A 20,211-nucleotide genomic window follows, 5' to 3' on the forward strand; every position below is an offset into this window, starting at 1 on the left:
AAGGAACTATAATTTGCATCATTTTGCTCGGTCGGGTGTAGACTTCGGCTGGCGTAGGCAATCACTCGTTCCTGGCCATCCTGGACCTGCGCCAGAACCGCACCGAGCCCACGGCCACTCGCATCAGTATATACCACAAAAGGCTGGTCATAATCTGCGTAAGCCAGTATTGGAGCCTGCGTGAGGGCAGTTTTTAGAGCATTAAACAAATTTTGGCATTCAGGGGACCACACTATTTTACACTGGTGGGACTTGACATCATTTGGGATTCCGATTAACAAACTATTTAGTGGCCTAGCTATAGCAGCAAACGAGGACACAAAGCGGCGATAATACCCGGCCAGACCTAGAAAAGCGCGGACCTCACGGACAGTCGAGGGTGGGGACCAATCTCTTACCGCCGCCACCTTTTCAGGGTCCGGTCGCACTCCCTCCTTGTCTACAACATGGCCCAAGAATTTTACCTCCTTTTGGAGGAGCTTGCATTTGTCCAAACGCAACTTCAGTCCGTGTCTCCACAACCGCTCGAAGACCTGGTCAAGGTGCTGCATGTGAGAGGAGAAGTCAGGTGAATAAACAATAATGTCATCAAGGTACACTAATAACGATTCTGTCACCTGGCCACTCAAACATCGCTGCATTAGTCTTTGGAAGGTTGCGGGGGCGTTACATAACCCAAACGGCATCCGCTGGAATTCGAACAGTCCTAGGGGGGTGGTGAACGCTGTCTTCTCCCGATCCCGAGGGTCCATGCCCACCTGCCAATACCCGCTAGCCAGGTCGAGTGTGGAGAACCACTGGGCTTTGGTCAGGCTCGTTAAGGTCTCCTCGATCCGAGGTAAGGGGAAAGCATCTTTGTGGGTTACTGCATTCAGTTTTCGGTAGTCGACGCAGAAACGCCAGCTGCCATCTTTTTTCTTCACCAGGACAATGGGCGCTGCCCATGGACTGCAACTTTCTTTTATCACTCCCTTGTCCAGCATGTCACTCAGTAGAGTCTTCATTTCTCTGTACATGGAGGGCGGCAGCGGTCGGTGCCTCTGACGAATGGGTGCCGCGTCTCCAGTCGGTATTTGGTGCTGTACAACGTCCGTCTGCCCGAAATCCTCATCATGGACTGCAAACACCTTCTTCCATTTACACATCATCGCATGCAGCTCCTTCCTCTGCTGTTCAGGTAAGTCATCTCGTCGGGTCAACTCCTCCATCTCCTCAGGTAAGGTCTTCACTGGTCCATCGTCTTCTATGCTCACCAGGGACACTTCCACTGCTCCATCGGTTCCCAGGGACAGGTTCAGGTCTCGTCTCCCGCGGACGTCGGCCTCCTCCACCGGATACAGCTTCCCTAATTTTTGATATCGGCCCACGGACAGGCTATACGAGTGGGGGTTGCAAATGCGCACTGGGACTCGACCATTACGCACGGTGACCAACGCTCGGGCCACTCCCAGATCCTTCCCTTCCGGTATGGCCTCCATCAGGGCCTCGTATTCTGCTCCATTTGGTCCTTTCCATGCACGGCCCCATACTACTAATTCACTGCGGGCGGGGACTCGGATTCTCCGCCGGCCGACAGGCCACACATAGCCCAACGCTCCATCTTCGTGGGTTACGGCTTCCACCCTCCTACAGGCGGCGAAGGCTTCTCTCCATGGCGTCCTCTCCTGTTGGCATGGAAACACAGACCTCCCAGGTAATTTAAATAGTGCGTGCCACACGGCGTGGACCACATTCATTCCAATTATCAGCGGCTGGATACAATGTTCATCTTTCACAATTACTATTCCTCTTCCAGGTATCTTCAGTCCTTCTAATTCCAAATCGAATATGGCATAGCCAGAGTATGGTAAATCGAGACCATTCGCTGCCCGTAGGCTAAACACCAGAGGCCCATTTTCCATCTTTTCTTGTGAGAACTTTTCGTTAAACAAACTCTGTTGCATCAGCGTTACTTGGGACCCCGTATCTAATAAACCCCGCAATTTGACTCCCCCCATCATTATCCCAATTGTCGGACATTCCCCAATAAACACTTCATTGGCCCTTAACTTTTTCAGTGAACGTTGCACCTCTGCCCCCCGGACCTCGGCGACAGGGCGTACTAGTTTAACTGAGCTCGATCGGATCTACAGAACCTCGCTATATGACCAGCCTGCCCACACTGTCCACATATCGGCCTACCTCCTTCATCCCATTCATAGCGCTGAGAGGCCGTGTACCGTCGTTCAGGTGGGGGCGGAGTGCGAGATCGTGCGTCAGCGGTGCCAGTGCGGAGGAGCGGTCTGATTTCTTTCATGAGTTCCTGCGTGAATCCTTGCATTTGGGTTTTAACGTCGTCCATGATTTCCTGTTTTAACTTTTCTCTCCAAGCGGGGTCCTGAGAGGGTTTGGGGACAGAAATAGGATTAACAGCGTGGCACATTATTTCAGTAGTTCCATGTTCAGCATCTAACAGACAGGCTTCTTCGCGCAGAGCAGCAAAATCTTCATCAGGGTGTCGTCGAGCATATACTTTTAAGGCTTGGCCCAGAGGGCCCTCAGCTAAGCCCATAATAAACTGATCACGAAGAATGGCATCGGAGGGAGCGGTGCCTGAGTCGTGTCGCCGCAGCCCACAAAACAGCTCTCTAAGTCTCAGGATATAGGTTTGTACATTCTCTCCTGCACGCTGTGCGCACCCATAAAATAAAGAGCGCATTTCTGCGACTGAAACAGTTTCTTTATATAAAGTGTCTAAGTATGTAAAGATTTTTGCCACTGTGTCACGTTCGCCATCATCAACCACACTAATTTGCCGTTTAGCTTCGTTCGTGAGTGTTTTGATTACAATAGCAACTTTTTTTACTTCTGTTAGTTCCTGGGTACTTAATAATCCTTTGATCTGCTCTTTCCATTCCTTATATCTACTCTCACCTTCTGTACCACCAAAAGTGGGCAACCACGGGGCACCGGGATACACTGGCATCATCATCATTATAAAGCAAAAACAAACACAAAAATAACAAAATAACAGTACAGTTTCTCTTAAGGGTTTTTTTCTGTGTGTTCTCAACCAGTCCTGCCGCGCTACGCCAAATATGTGAACAAGGCCGTAATTGTATCACATTTGACTTGCAATTATCTTGAGGTATTGCACACTCTATTTGTCCTTTAATAAATAGTTCAATATCAAACTCACAACAATAAAATATCAATGCACAGTAAAGTGCTGGGTGCGTAATTATTGTGAGTTTCAGTCTGAATACTGTTTAGTTTGTCGACTACGCCACTTTTGTTATAGAGGAGAGTCCCCTTTAAATACACCTTTACTTCTACAGGCTTTCACAGGTTCGAGTTACTGGTAAGTTTCAATACTTTGGTTTTGAGAACACACACTTTAGAAAATTCCCCTGAGAAACTGGACACGGATGCAAAATGTATCAAAAAGGTAAGTATATTTATTGGTCCCTAATACAGTGGCTTCTGTGCCTTAAAAACAATCAAAATAACACTATACTAATAAAACCTAACTAAAACACAACAAAGTAATTTACACAACAACTATAAAATGAACTATAAAGTTGTGCAAATTACGCAGGGCTTGGTCAACAGGTTTGCAATTAGCAGGGGTTTCTGTGCAACAATACTTCATAAGAAAAGTGCTGTGCCAATAAAGTGCTTTGAGATACTCAACACGTTTCGTTTCAGGGGGAAATGCTGCATGTCCATATATGGGGGTAAGTAGGAAGAGGGTTTATGCCAGTCGTCTTTGTCTTCTTTTCTTCTTCTCTCCTTCTGCAATGATAGAAACTATGACCAGTTCACTGTGCATTGGTAAAGTACATGCGCGTTTTCACAGTTGGTGGTTATACAAGGATGAACGTTGCATGGATCGGTACTTACTGACAGGCCAGGCTTTTACACCTGGCGCTGAGTAGGTTGCGTATGCAACGTTTATCACCACTCTCCGTCTCAGCGCTCCTTTTATGGTCTGGTCTCGGTTCGTATGGTCCTCTGTTTATGGTCTGGTCTCGCTCTCTCTTCCTCCCCTTCGGTTCGATCGTTCCTCCCTCTTTGCTCATAGATAGGTACACCTCGGCTTCCAACTGCTTGGTGGCTGGTGTAACTCGCTCAAGTTCCCTCACTTTATTCCGGGGCTCTCATACAACCTCCTCCTCTGCTTCCTCTCTCCGTCTGACCCTCCTTCTCTCTGGGCTCTGCTTCTGCTTTCAACTGTCCCGCCTCCTCTTTTATACCTGTCAAAACCACACCTCTCTCTTCCTTCATTTGTCCGTGGTGACATAATGTCTGGGGACATTGGCCATGACCGTGGCCTTGGGCGGGACCTCGTGACCACCTCTCTGCCATTGAATGTCTCTCAATGAGTGAACCAAGGGACCGGGGGAAAACAATTGTAAAACAGTGCAAAACGGTTGTACAAAAATAATAAGATGGTGGTTAAATGAGCAAATAATTATACATTAAGCACCAATAAAAACATTTACAAAAGTTTTAAGAAACCCCCGTTTCACCTTTGTCACATATACATCGGCGTTGAAAGAAAAATTCTGTGGATCGTCAAAATAAGGAAAAAACGCTGGCAGTGGCGGATGAATTAATTATGTAATACCTGGCAATGAATGTGTTAAGAGTCTTTCTACATTGTGGTATTGCTATTTTTACTTAAAAAAAATCACACCCAGTGTGAAGTGGGCGGTGTGGTCATCACAGTGATGGAAGCTCACTTTAAAAAAAAAATGTATGAAGTTTTTTTTTGAAGTGCATAATCCTATTTATAGGTTATTAATTTCATCATGTGTCTCGCTAGCCAATCACAGTGCTGAATAGAGTCAGCCAAAAGAGTCAGCCAATCACAGTACAGCTAGGGGTGTACTAATGCTAGGGGTGTACTAATTATGAGCCAATCACAGTACAGCGAAGGGTGTACTAATGAGGTGTCCCAACCCCACTTATAGGGCCCAAAAATCTGAGTATACTTCTTCCTTTCACTGAGACTCGAGTCTCCATGTGTTATGTAGAACAGTGGTTCTCAACCTTTTCAGGCCACGACACCCCAAAATAATCATATTTGAAATGAAGACCCCTTAAAAATAATTTGAACTGGGGACCGCCCAAAATAATCATATTTGAACCGGGAACCCCTCACCCTGACAAGCACTTAGAATGTGCTTGTCAGGGTCAGTTAAACATTGTGAAAATAGCAGATCTACAAGCTCATAACGCCTCACAAAGCGAGGCGTTATGAGCTTGTAGATCGGCTATTTTCAAAATGCTTGCCTCTTTCTTATATTATGTGACAATTTGGCCAATGTTTGACCAGTGTGTTATTTGTTGATAACTTTTGACGCAGTAATGGCAGTAATCTTTCTTTTTCTTAGGTATTAAAGGAGAATTCCGGACAAATTAAGTGTTATCTTTCATGTCTCGTTACTCACCTAGCGACGTGAAAAGTGGCGTTCTTTTTTTCCATATATTCCCCTGTCGTCATTTTTTAAACCCCCTCCGTTGTCATAATGGGAGCGCGTGGGTAAGGGAAATTCGTCTATTATAACCGACGCAAAGTTGTTTTTTTCTCTACTAGTATTCATAGTAGAGTCTCATGATAGTCAAACATGAGAGTAGCTAGCCTGAGAGGCTAGCGCTACTGCCGAACGATTTAACACTGGATGCTTGTTTCTTTCCAGAACCTGGCAACTCGTGTTGCCAGAATCTGGAAACAAGCAACCAGTGTTAAATCGTTCGCCATTGACGGCAGCCTCGCAGATAGTTTCAACACATGTTTGACTATCATGAGACTCTACTATGAATACTAGTAGAGAAAAAAACAACTTTGCGTCGGTTATAATAGACGAATTTCCCTTACCCACGCGCTCCCATTATGACAACGGAGGGGGTTTAAAAAATGACGACAGGGGAATATATGGAAAAAAAGAACGCCACTTTTCACGTCGCTAGGTGAGTAACGAGACATCAAAGATAACACTTAATTTGTCCGGAATTCTCCTTTAAAAAGGTCTTAAAAGTCCTTAAATTGTCACTTCACTGTCATCTGGGGACCCCCCCATAACCATGTGGGGACACCAAAAGGGGTTCCCGTCCTGAAAGGTATAGTTACAAATAGGGGTTCCCGCCCAAAATGGGATAATAGCCAAAGAAATCAGAACATGCGTTCCCGGTCGTAAAGGGTTAAAGTGGAAAAACAGGATCAAGAACTAAAATGGTTACGAACAACTTCAGGTCCGGCAGTTGACAAAAATGTAAAAGCAATCATATTATGTGTCAAACTTACTATAGTCTCTCTATACTTTAAAATAGATTTAAATCCAGCCAAAGTGATCAGCTCAGTTAGGCTCAGATCCTTCTGCAAATCATTCCAAGAGGAAGAGGCAGCAATTTTTTTTGGTTGCCTAATTTCTTTCTTACTTTCGCAATCACCATCTGAACGGTGTTTTGAAAACGCAGGCCATACTGTATATCACATCATGATGCGTTGTGAGCTTGTAGACAGCCTATTTTAAGTTCATAACCTTTATTATAACTCTGAGTACGGTTTTAAATGTAGCCGACATTTTCAATGTAGCCGACATACAGAACACTATAATCAACAGGTGTAGAGCATTCATATACAGCAATGTTAAAATACATGAAGAGGACAGAAAACAGAAGACAGAAAATACTCAAAAAACAAAAATACTCAAAGAACTAGAACAGATACACCAATGTAATAAAGCAGATTACACAATCTTGAATAAAAGTTTTGGAAACCATTGCCCTGAATTGACCCAAAGAAGATAATGGTTAAGTGTGTGTGGGTTTTATAAATATTGAATGAATGAAACTTATTACACTTATTACATTGGATCCATTGTAACACAGGTTATTTTCTTTCTTTTTTTGGTGCCATTTCCTGAAAAGTAACTATTTTGGACATACAAGGTTTCCACCTGACAGCTATATGGAGATCCAAAGTCTGTGAATTAAAGCAACCTGTTATTTGTTCTGTTCTTTAGAAAGCAGCAGTGGATATATAAGCCCCTCTGTTCCTCCCTGTGGCTCTGAGTCTGACAACCTGATTTAATGAGATCTTTCCACGTTTCCACGCATGCAAGATCACAGTGAACCCGCTTTGACGCACACTGCATATCCCCGTCCCTGCGATCCTTTGATACAAGGCTCACAATGATCAAAATAGAGACACACACGAAAGGGCCTTTCTGCGTTTGCATGTTCTCCCTGTATCCCCTAGGGCAGTGGTTCGCAACGTGTGGGTCGGGTCGCCACATGATTTTTCTTTTGGGGGGGGGGGGGGGTCCCCAGAGAGTGAAATAAAAGATAAAATGTAAAAGACCAGAAAGAGGCAAATATTGTGAAAATAGCAGATCTACAAGCTCACAACGCCTCGTGTTGCGAGGCGTTGTGAGCTTGTTGATCAGCTATTTTCACAATATTTATCAGTCGAACCGAGTCAAACTAAATGTAAATGCCTCAACTCATACAATTCCAAGTGCTTGTCTGGGTGGGGGGTCCCAGTTCAAATATGATTATGTTGGAGGGTCCCCAGTTGTAACGATTCACTCAACTCCCGATACGATTCGAATCACGATTTGAGGTTCACGATACGATTTTTCACGAATCTTTTAACAAAAAAATATATTTTCCGGACAAATCTCTTACACAAATCCAGTATTTTCTTCTCTTTTATATATATTTTTTTACAATACTTTGTTTTGTCTTATCCTCTTTCCAATACAGTAGCAAATGACTGAAAACTTTTCATCAATTCTCTTACAAAGATCCTGTATTTTCTTTTGCACATGTCAGTGACATCACTGACGAATCCTTGGTATCTTTATAACCAGCTTCGAACATAATGGCGTACGTCTGTGCTACTTCCGGGTTGCATAATAGAGACATCACTGTCGAATCCTTGGTATCATGATCCTAGCCTTTCAACGTGTGTTTATCAGCGGCATCACTCCACGCTGTATTTAGATTTTTTCACACGTGCGCTAATGAAACACTAAACGGGATTATTATTTCATGTATTCAAGTACAACTATCAGAAGATGTAAACCAGGTAAAGTAATGTGTCACTCTGCAAGTTTAACAAAAGTTTTCCACCTGTCCAAATGTTTCTTCTGGCTATTTTTCACATTGCGACAATTCTTTTGTTAAATCGATTTGAATTGTCACCCTTTTGAATCGATTTAAATCGATTTACGATAAATTGTTACATGCCCAGTGGGATTTGGCCCACACACACACACACACACACACACACACACACACACACACACACGCACGCACGTGCGCGCGTGTGAGAGGTCCTCACACGAGGACTCACACGTAAGCAGTTCATTAGCCTCTTCCGGATAAACAAAAAACTAAGCAAAAACAAAGCCTTATGGAGCACTCAATGCAAACAGAGGTTGTTTAAACCGGCACGAGCCAGTAGCCTTAAAGGAGTAGTTCACCCAAAAAATGACTTATTTTCTATCAATTGCACACCCCATGAAGCCTTGAATCCATGGATTTATTTGCGTTTTTGTCACATTCCTAAGCTAATAATTTGATTCCTGTCTCCTATCGGCTAATGTATCCGGTAGGAGACACAAAGTAGATTATTTCTGTCTCCTACCGGAAATACACCCGGGCATCAAATTATTGGCTTAGGAATGCGACAAAAACCAAAATAAATCCATGTATTCAAGGCTTCATGGGGTGTGCAATTGATAGAAAATAAATATTTTTTTGGGTGAACTCCTCCTTTAAGCTCTCTGGCATCTCCTGCATCTCATTACCTCTAACTAGTCCATGTTTGATCTGCTAACCCTGACGTCTGAATATCTCTACATCAGCCTTTCTCAAAGTGGATGTGGTGGGTGCCATGCAGTGGTGTAAGTACATGTACTCAAGTGCTGTACTTAAAGGGATAGTTTCCCCCCAAATCACTTTTTTCTATCGATTAGTCACCCCATGGAGACTTGAATTCATGTATATTTTAGACACAAAGAGTCTCCTTTGTGTCTCCTACCGGAACCGCTGCCTACCGGTCTGCTGGTCATCAATTTATTGGCTTAGGAATGCGACAAAAACTAAAATAATATCCATGAATTCAAGTCTCCATGGGGTGACTAATCAATAGAAAAAAAGTTTTTTTGGGGGTTAACTATCCCTTTAAGTACAATTTTGAGGTAACTTTTTTACTTTCCTCAGTTTCTACAATTTTCAATAATTTTAAATATTGTACGTTTACTCCACTACAATTATATGAAAACTTTAGTTACTAGTTACTTAGATTTTGATTATTACTACAAAACAAACTAACCACTTCAGCTGTATATAGTTCGGCCATTTGAAAACAGCAGCTTGTAAGGATGGTGCATTCGTGCACACCAACCATTGCAAGGGCCTTATCCTGAAGGGACAAACGTGGCATCCTTCCATGGGGGGGCAGTGTTGATGCTTGGAGCTCAATAAATCAACACAATTGCAGGACCAAGCCCCCAGAACCCAGTGGTTGCATTGAAGCGCATTGGACATGCTGGCCATTCATATGTACTGCAGCTGGGGCCACTGTACGTGAACGAGCGAAAACGGTTTCGACCAATGGGCTCGACTCAGGAGCTTGCGCATGGGGCTGAAGCCCCAAATAGGCCTCGCCCATCACATTTCCAACCCGGAAGAAAAGGGGTGAATTCGCTTCATGCGCTGGTTGAGCAACTCAATGCAAGTGGATGGGAGGGGATATCCGGTGCCCTCTCTATTATTTTTAACTCTATGTGCAGGACCCATGCTCGGATGCCAGCACTTGAAGTCTTCACCAGTGTAGTACAACACGCACGCACGCACACACGCACGCACGCACGCACGCGCGCGCGCGCACACACACACACACACACACACACACACACACACACACGCACACACACATTATATACACACCTTCTCAGGCAGTCTTTGTACCCAGACAATGCATCCATCCCCACACAGGCATACAGATAGGGGACCCCAAAAAAAAAGTGTTTTTGTGTACGGTAAGGCTTGTACCATGTCTCTCTCTCCCTGCCAAGTTATTTGTTATAAAGGAGAGGAAAGCGAGGATGTATCACCTCTGGAATCAGAAAATGATCATCTTCCACAAAGGGCCATTGTTCCTGTTTCCTCTGGAATAGATCAATGTTGTTCTCCCTGAGCAGCAGTGAATATGACTGTGAGCCAGATACATCCATTTGTACAACAACGGGCTTTTGAGGCTCTCAGCAGCTCGGCGCTCCAGACCCATGGCCTCCTGCGGGCCGGGCCGTCCATCTCTGCAGACATATGGAAGTTGCTGAGCGTCAGTATGTCACTGTGACAATGGCTTATTTCCAGTGGTGGAAAAAGTACTCAAATGGTTTACTTGAGTAAAAGTATCAATGCTGCAATATAGAAATACTCTGTTACAAGTAAAAGTCCAGAATTCAAAATTGACTTGGGTAAAAGTATACAAGTATTGGCATCAAAATGTACTTAAAGTACCAAAAGTAAAAGTACTCATTATGCAAAATGTCCCATTTCAAGTTTTCAAATGTAAAAAAATGTTTTGAAAATAGCAGATCTACACACTCACAATGCGTCGCATCGCGACGCATTGTGAGCTTGTAGATCTGCTATTTTCAAATTGCCGAAATGTACTGTATATAGGGCTGAAGTGGTTACTGTATATTTTGTAATAATTATCAAAATCTACAAAGTAACTGGTAACTAAACTCTCTACACTCTCTTTACACTTTCAAATAAGTGTAGAGAGTAAAAGTACAATATTTGCCTCTGAGATGTAGTGGAGTAGAAGCAAACGTATTGACAATTGGTCAAATACTCCAGTAAAGTAAAACATCAAGATCAAAATCATAATTGTACTTGAGTACATGTACTTAGTTACTTTCCACCACTGTCCATCTCTGCAGACGTCTGGAAGTTGCTGAGCGTCAGCAAGTCACTGTAACAATGGCTTACTGGAACAAACACAATGCAGGGCCCTTTGTATAGCCATGTGTAGCTTTTCCCTGCCCTTGCCAGCGATTCCGAGCGTTTTCACTAACCTTTGACAAATCATAGAATATTTATTTCCAGTATGATTGATCCCCCGATCACGCGGGTCTTCCTCTTTCACTTTCGCGTTTGACCACAGCTGAAACGCTCTTAAAAGAGAAAAGGCCATGGTGACTCCCAGGTTAGCGAACAGCGCCATCTAGTGGACAACCACTGAAAACACAAAACTCGTCATACTCGTCAATGGCAGTGTGAGCCTCAGGTCAACTGATGAGTACTTGTCAATGGCAGTCAATGAGTTAAGCTGAACGTGTGTGTGTGTGTGTGTGTGTGTGTGTGTGTGTGTGTGTGTGTGTGCGTGTGCGTGCGTGCGTGTTATAAAATAATTGTCGGGTCATATAGGTGATGTGATGGACCAAAGCAGGATACCGAACATTGTTATGGTAAACATTGTTTATAGATTTAGAAAGGTAAAATCAAAAGCATTCAAAAACAGCCAAAATACTCTTAGGAGTTGAAAAGGTTACACAGATCTGCTATTTTCAAATAGCCGATCTACAAGCCCTATGTATAAAATAGGGCTCAAGTGGTTAATGTATGTTTTAAAGTGTAATCATTTATATCTGCAAAGTAACTAGTAGCTAAAGATTTCAAATAATTGTGGTGGCGTAAAAGTACTATGTTTGCCTCTGAGATGTAGTGGAGTAGAAGTAAAAGTAGGCCTACTGAAGATTGGAAATAATCCAGTAAAGTAAAAACACCTAAAAATTGTACTTATAGAAATGTAAGTAGTTACTTTACACCACTGTTCTCACTGCACAAGGTTTAGACAATTTGGACAATATGGCTGATGAAAGAACGAAAGAATCGGCCGCACGGAATTGAATCCCATTTTTTTCGGGGGTGAAATATGAACATTTTGAACCATTTTAGAACATTTTAGTATAGTATTTTTTTCATTTTTATATACTGTATATACAAATGTTTTTTTTTCTGATAATTTCAGGATTAAAAAAAGTTTTGAAACGTTTCCACCGAAGATGACATAATATCCCAAAGTCAGGTTGAAAGAAGTTAAACTTGACCTTTGACCTTCGTCCCTCTTATCTCCACAGCAGTGGAGTTAAGAGGTGAAGGCTGTTCCTAACTCAGACGTCTGGGACAGTGATGACCGTTCTAAACTCATGTCTATTGATAACGACGCCCCCAGAGCCTTAGTCTGTCTGCTCAGCACTGCGCAGAGCTGGCCTATCTGTGTTCATTACCCCTGTGGTGGAAAGTAACTAACTCAAGTACTGTACTTAAGTACATTTTTTAAGTATTTTTACTTTACTGGAGTATTTCCAATTGTCAGTACTCTTAACTTCTACTCCACTACATCTCAGAGACAAATATTATATTTTTATTCCACTATAATTATTTGAACATTTTAGTTACTAGTTATTTTGTAGATTTTGATTATTATTACGAAACATACATTAACCACTTCAGCCCTATATATATTTCAGCCATTTGAAAATAGTCGATCTACAAACTTGTAGATCTGCAATTTTCAAATGTTTTTTACACATCCTATATTACAAGCTTTAAGTACATTTTGATACCAATACTTTTGTACTTTTACTGAAGTAAATTTTGAATTCCAAACTTTTACTTGTAACAGAGTATTTCTATATTGCAGTATTGATACACACACACACACACACGCACGCACGCACGCACGTGAGTGGGTGCTGCCCACAGCCATTGTGTGAAATGCCCATTTTCAGTGTGCTTCCTCTTTCACTATTGACACTTTTTATTGCTTTCTGCTGTGTCAGCTGAGCTGTGGTCAAATGTCAGTCAGACAGACAGACAGACAGACAGACAGACAGACAGACAGACAGACAGACAGACAGACAGACAGACAGACAGTTCATTATGGGAATTGTATGTTAGTTTAAATAAAACTACCCGAAGGTTTCCCCCCAAAAAAACATACAATACATGCAGTGGTCAGTAATTTGTGGTAAGCAAGGGTCAGGTCATTGTTGAGAAATAAACCCTGACGAAGGCTATTGTTACTTTCACTTCTCGTTTCAGTACTTCTTCCCACCACTGATTTTGGGGGGATTTCTGTGTGCATTTTACTATGAGGTACAGGTACTTTTACGTAAGTACACAATGTCTGTTTTACATGTTTTTCTTCCTCTTTCACTTTCGCGTTTGACCACAGCTGAGCCGTGGTTGAACGCTCTTAAATGTCAGATGAACAAACGCTCATACGATGCTTCATTCTCCTCGGAGTAACGTACTGGAAGGATGACTGTCACTACGCTATAGGAGTTCAGGTAGGCTTAAGGCTTCAATATTTGAAAGTCTTTGGTTCAATACGTATTTACATGGTGATCTGAGAAACACTATTCTTTGTGACTTTTCTGTATTCTATCTTGGGAGTTTGCCCTTGAAGGAAATTAATGTTGTATACGTGTATGTGTGTGTGTGTATATATATATTGGTACAAGAGGCAGAGGCTCCAGTGGAAGATATAAAAAAGACAAATAAAAACACCCCTCATGCTGGTTGGCACAGTAGGTAGGTAGGAAAGATGGTACGTACAGTAGATGGATTATGTAGGGTATTAGGTAGCAAGACAATAGGTGGAGTGGTACTGTAGTTATGTAGGTTATTATGTCCATGGTTCATAAACTAGGAGCAGTAGTTTATGAAGTGATCAATGACCGGATCACTTCTCATTTCTCACTTTAACTTTCTCACTTTAACTCAAACTCCAAATGGGGAAGTGGGTACAGTTTTCACAGTTCTAGTTCCCTTGACATTTCAGTCTTGGCTGAGTCCCAACATGGTGAGAATGACATGGGACAAGTCTGTCCAAACATGACGGTAATAATGGTCCCTAAAAAAAGGTTTAACAAAGGGTACTATTAACTGTCTTACAACAGCACATTTGGAATAGTCTAACCCCATCCCTCCAAAAATGCAGTTAGCTGGGTTCATTCAAAACAGCCCTGAAAATTCACCGTTTGGGAGGCCAAAAAAGGAGGTAGTACCTTTTTCCCGTTAGACAGACAACCCCCCCCCCCTCCCCCCATTGTTGTTGGGGGGGGGGGGGGAATAGCATTATTATTTTTGTTTCTGCATAATCTTTTTCTTTTGGATATAGTGTATTTTTTCCAGTTTTTTTGTGATGATATTTGAACTGTTGGTGCCACTATATATGACTACGGATTGAATACCAAGGACCTCAATGGAAACAAGACCGCAAGGACTTTTTTGAACGGACCTTTTAGAAAAAGTATTTCAAATGTAACTGTGCTGTTTTACATTTTTTGCCTAATAAAATATTCAATCAATTCAATCAATACTGTTGTATCCTCTTTAGATCATCAATACTGAACAGTGTTGTCACCAACCGATGTCCACAGCGGAATTACTCCACCAAAAGTACCTGACAGTTGACCCTGAAGACAGCCATGATGCCACTGACAGGAAGCTGGCATTGTTTCCCCTTCTTATTCCTGTTGTGGACGCTTCATCTCAGTCCCATACTGGCTTACCTCCTGAAAGACTGCACTATCGTCTACTCTGAAAACATCAGTGCTGGTGTTTCGGTCGACTGTGAAAAACGTAATATTGTTGACGTACCAGTTGACATTCCTGGAAATGTAACATCGTTAACACTGGCTTTTAATGTAATAACTCGTGTAGATGATGGGGCGTTTGCCAATTTGACCGTCCTTAAAGAGCTCTACATGAACACCAACAGACTAACAACGCTGACAGACAATATGTTTCAGGGGCTGTCTAATCTGTCGCTGCTGCGCTTGGATTGGAACAACATCCGTCACATTGACCCCGCTGCCTTCCAGTCACTCACCAGCTTACAGGCACTCAATCTGGAGACCAACTGCATACATCAACTGATGCACATTTTACAGCTACCACGCTTACAGGTGCTGAATATCACCCTTTTCGAGTTGGAGTCTTTTCATTCAAAAGATCTGCTGTTAAACATGTCCTCTGAGCTCAGAGAGTTGAGGGTTATTTCAGGATCGATAAAAACGTTTGGCATCACAACGGCTGCGTTTCCAAAACTTCAGACCATCGACCTGTCCCACTGCTGCAACTTAAGGTGGGAGTGGGATATTCCAGATAAGCGTTTTCTCAGGAATATAACTAAGGTGTATTTTAGCGATTTGTTCTCCTTTTGGCTTTCTTTCGACAGCATCAAACAGTCTCTACAGAGCCTCGAATCGCTAGAGTACCTACAGCTGTCTTTCATGAATTTTATCGGCACAAACAAAGACAGAGAAATATTAAATATTGCCTGCAAAATACCCACACTGAGAACACTTAACTTACATCAAAACAGCAACCTAAGCGAAAAACTGACACCTTGTACTCAGCTGACCAGCCTGGATCTATCCTTTAATGGCCTGGACGAACCGTCTATTTCAATAAAACAAATGAAACAACTGAGTAACCTGAACCTTGCCAGCAACCACCTTTCCAAAGTGCCAGATGATGTTAAGAGTCTCTCCATGCTTCAAATCCTGAACTTGAATGACAACTGGATTAATGAATTAAGCTGCTCGGACTTCTTAAATGTAACACGACTCACACACCTTCATCTAGACTCCAACCAAATCACCGCACTGAAATGGTGTGTGTTTTTACATCTCGATGAGTTGAAGGTTCTAAGTTTGAATGACAATTCCATTCAGATGTTTGTCTTGACGTTCAAGGTAGGTCTGCAGAAACTAGAGTTCTTGGATCTAAAGAGGAATTCCTTTAAAAAACTATTGGGCGGGGATTTTAAAAGTCTGAAATCGCTCAAGCAGTTAAACGTGGAATCAGATAAATTGGTGTGGTGGGACAAGGACGCTTTTGAAGAACTCAATGAACTTGAAACTCTTAGTCTAATTTTTAATGTTGTCGACCACACAAATCCATTTTTAATTCCCCAAGATTTACCACCTCTGAAGAGCCTAAAGAACCTTACAATACAATTCAACATCCAATCTGCTTATCCTCTTACATACATCACGTTCAGCAACACTCCACAGCTTAAGACTCTAAGCTTAAGGAGCAACAATCTGCCATATCTCTATCCAAAGCTATTTGAATCGATCCCAAACCTGGAGGCTCTCGACCTCTCCAACAATAAACTGACATCCCTGGATTTCCTGGAAAAGGCCAACCTGACTCGACTCTCTTGGCTGGACCTGAGCCAGAACGAGCTGACTTGGATCAATGTCTCTGTGTTCCATTCTCTCCCTGCTCTCAAGTATGTTGACATGGGTGACAATCATTTCAATTGTGATTGCTCCAATTGTTACTTTCACCTGTGGGTGTTGAACAACAACCAAACACAGGTGGTCGGTGCTCACCGCTACGAATGTAGCTATCCTTTGACTAAAAAGGGAACCAGGTTTCTGGACTTTGACATCCGTTCCTGTTGGATAGACGCTGGCTTCATCTGCTACATTTCTTCCACTTGTGTGATTGTGCTAACTCTGCTCACGTCCTTCACCTACCACTTCCTGAGTTTGCATCTACTCTACGCCTACTACCTCTCCCTGGCCTTCCTTTATGATGCCAAGAAGAGAAAGAGAGGGTCTCCTCAGTGCTACGATGCCTTTGTCTCCTACAACGTTGACGATGAGCTCTGGGTTTACAGAGAAATGCTTCCAGTGCTGGAGGGAGAGCAGGGGTGGAGACTCTGTCTGCACCACCGAGACTTTCCACCAGGTACAAACCTTTATCTCTATAACTTACACTGTATGTATTTATTCATCTAAATCTCTGTTGCTGCCACTAACACTTGTAAACATAGGTGACAGGGTACCATGCTTCAGGACACATGGCATTGGTCATTTTTCAGCCTTCTACAGATTATAAAAGTATAATGTAAGCTTTCAAATGACGCGTCGTTCATTGAAATCGGGGGAAATATTTAAGAAGATATGCCCATTTGAAACTTGTTAAACTAGAATGCCCAAAGCATAGAAAATGCCCTGGAAAGATTCCACAGTTTTTAACATCTGGGGCCCAGAAATGGGTGTGACAATGGGACGGACAATGGGTAGTTAATCCACCCAACTAATCTATCTATCTATCTATCTATCTATCTATCTATCTATCTATCTATCTATCTATCTATCTATCTATCTATCTATCTATCTATCTATCTATCTATCTATCTATCTCTTATACTGTATGCAGTGTAATATCTGGTTGAATCTGTTTTGAATCATGTTAGATAGATAGATAGATAGATAGATAGATAGATAGATAGATAGATAGATAGATAGATAGATAGATAGATAGATAGATAGATAGATAGATAGATAGATAGATACTTTATTAATCCAGAAGGAAATTTGTTTTGTTCAACAGCTCCAGTGCAATACATGCATACAGATGTCAATAAAAAGAAGCATGATGAACATGAAAAAAACATTACATCAATGGGAATGAATGCAATAAGAATAAAAAAAAACTATCAGTTATAAGATATGTTTTGGTTTGTTTCCAGGTGCACCCATCATGGAGAACATCACAGATGCCATCTATGGCAGCAGAAAGACCATCTGTGTGATCAGCCGCCGTTACCTGGAGAGTGAATGGTGCTCTAGAGAGATCCAGATGGCCAGGTGGGGGCGCCATATCTCGGACATTTCACTGATAAAATTGTGTTAATTTAACTCAGGCCCAGATCAAATTGAGCAGAACAAATGCTGTAAACGTGGAGCCCTCAAACAGCTCTGTGCAATTTTGAGTGACTATACACACCTTAACAGACAACGTCACACTGATAAGAACCAGTATGCGTGTGCAAGCCGGCACCAAATGAACCCCACCGGCCACCGCTCATAAGATGCAATGTAAAAGTGGTCACAGCCTCACATGTAAAAATGCATCCAATCAAACTTTCAGATGCTGTTTTTCTCCTAGTGTGGAGGAAGAATGCTTAAGATGTTTACTGTGATCTCTCAGTCTTGAAATATATATTTCTTGGTTTCTGTTGTTTTTAAACAATAATAGCAATTCAAAGCAGTTGTTCCCCAAACCCCACCTCTATAGTGGCTGTCATAAGAACGGAGGGAGCGCTCTATGATCACGGCACCAGAGCCTGCTCTTGCTTGCGCAGCTGCAGACTGTCAAGCCTAATTTATGCTCCGTCCCGCGAAGGTGTCACGCGCAGAGAACGGCTGAGAATAGCAGACCTCCAAGCTCACAACGGTCTCATCCGCGACGCGGTTGTGAGCTTGTATGTCAGCTGTTCTCGGCGCGCAATACCATTGCGGGGTGAAGTACATTATGTCTCGCTAGGGTGCACCCCACTGGCCTACACACAGAGGAGGTTGAATGAACTGAAACCAGTGCACCCCAAAACAACAGGTTTGGGGATCTGTTGGGAACACCTGTGCGTCCAGTCTCAATGTTTGTAAACAAATAAGTGGTCTATTGCATAAAACACAAATGCTTTATTGATTCTCAAAGTGGGGTACAGGGAGTCAGGGTTCCTTGAGGGGGTTCCAACTGGACCCTTACATGTCTGTAACTCTGAGAATGTATACCTTATGGAACCCATTTGATTACATTTATACACTCTCAGAGTTGCATTAGGAGTCACTAAATGACCTGCTGAGGATGTAAATAATACTGAAAAGAGGAACAATAGAACAAGGGCCTTGTAATCCAATACAAGCCACCCTGGTGGATCACAGTCGTATTACAGCTGGTGGCGGGGGGAGGCTCCATGATATTTATATGGCTGATGTGTCCATATAATTATTTTGTCACAACATTTGTGATTTGGTGCCTTATCTACAAATGACTGTAGGTGAACATTCATTGAATGTGTGTTTTCTGTTTCTCTAAACACAATCTATGGGCCCTATCTTGCCTTATCCCCTATGCCTAATCTTATTGTTTATTATTAATAAAACTAATTTAAAAAAAAAACTAATAAAATGATTTAAAGAATAGAAGACTGCAGTTTTCATGCCATGCGCACCCTTTTCTAAGCAAAATATAATGAAACATTGTAATTTAATACAATTTTAATTTAATTTTGGTAGATAAAGTTTTACATACTGTGCATTTCCTCTTCTCTCCTCTGGGCAGCTACCGTCTGTTTGATGAAAACAACGATGTGTTGATCCTGGTGTGTCTGGAGGACATTCCAGTCCAGCATCTGTCCTCCTACAATCACATGAGGAGGCTGGTGAAGAGACACACCTACCTGAGCTGGTCCCAGGCTGGACGGCACCCTGCACTGTTCTGGCAGAACCTACGCAGAGCTCTGGACACACGAGACACTGAGCTACATATACAAATATAGACCGAACCGTTGCTCACTCAAATCATGATAACATTTAAGAAGACAGACAGAAACGACAGACAGACGGAAAACCATGAGATGCGTTTTGGTAAATTATGGTCCCATTTATTTTAAAAATTGATGATAAAGTAGGGTATGCTGTAGGAGGGGCGTGGCTACCTTGCGATGATTTGATTGACAAGCTACACAACCAATAGCATTCATTCCCCACCCCCGATCTGGTCCCAACCAATAGCATTCATTTCCGAGTGTATAGGATATGACGCGATATAGAAAGATGGCGGATTTGAAATTGCTGAAAAATAGGCTTCATTAACGGTCTGTTAACGAGTCTATGGGCGTCACTTTGTCCATCCTTTTTACTGTCTATGTTTCAAACACAGAGTATTTTTACGAGTGACATTATGACAGCAGCAACTGTCATAATTCCACTCCCCCCATCTACTTATTGGAAAGTATTAAGCAGTTGATATTCATTGTGTTTTCATCTTTAGGGCCCTAAATCATGCCTAAAAAGCCCTCGTGTCTATTTCAAACACAGTGTTTTTTACCTAGTGTTGATATTCATTGTGTTCTTTAGGTCACAACATCATTCCATTTAAAGCCCAAGCTTCAACTTTCATTGGTGGCAGGTGTGAGATTTTGACAGGCAATTTGTTATGTCAACCTTTTACAGATGTTTCTCATAATGAACTGAATTACATTTGCTCTTTATTTAAAGGTAGGGTAAGAGATATTGTTTGGTTAAAACAAAAAGGTTTGTATTTAAGCACTACATTCTGATTGTAATCATTGCTATAGAGTGTTTGTTTAGTAACAGGAGTCTC

General features: G+C 42.3%; 2 protein-coding genes across 2 annotated transcripts in view; both read left to right on the top strand.

Annotated features, from left to right (window-relative positions):
* The window catches only part of LOC308086529 (uncharacterized protein), a 280,681-nt gene that overhangs the window by 191,192 nt on the left and 69,278 nt on the right, over positions 1-20,211 (top strand). The gene's annotated exons all lie outside the window — the stretch shown is intronic.
* Positions 10,208-19,384, top strand: LOC308086792 (toll-like receptor 13; the record flags this gene model as incomplete). The annotated part of the gene is made up of 5 exons (XM_080430439.1): positions 10,208-10,343; positions 14,743-14,987; positions 16,152-16,785; positions 17,573-17,690; positions 19,168-19,384. 5 exons carry the CDS (start codon positions 10,208-10,210, stop codon positions 19,382-19,384), a joined length of 1,350 nt encoding a protein of 449 aa, XP_080286565.1.

The sequence above is a fragment of the Gymnoscopelus braueri genome, assembly GCF_963280865.1.
Source record: "Gymnoscopelus braueri genome assembly, chromosome: 6".
In the NCBI taxonomy this organism is placed as follows: domain Eukaryota; kingdom Metazoa; phylum Chordata; class Actinopteri; order Myctophiformes; family Myctophidae; genus Gymnoscopelus; species Gymnoscopelus braueri.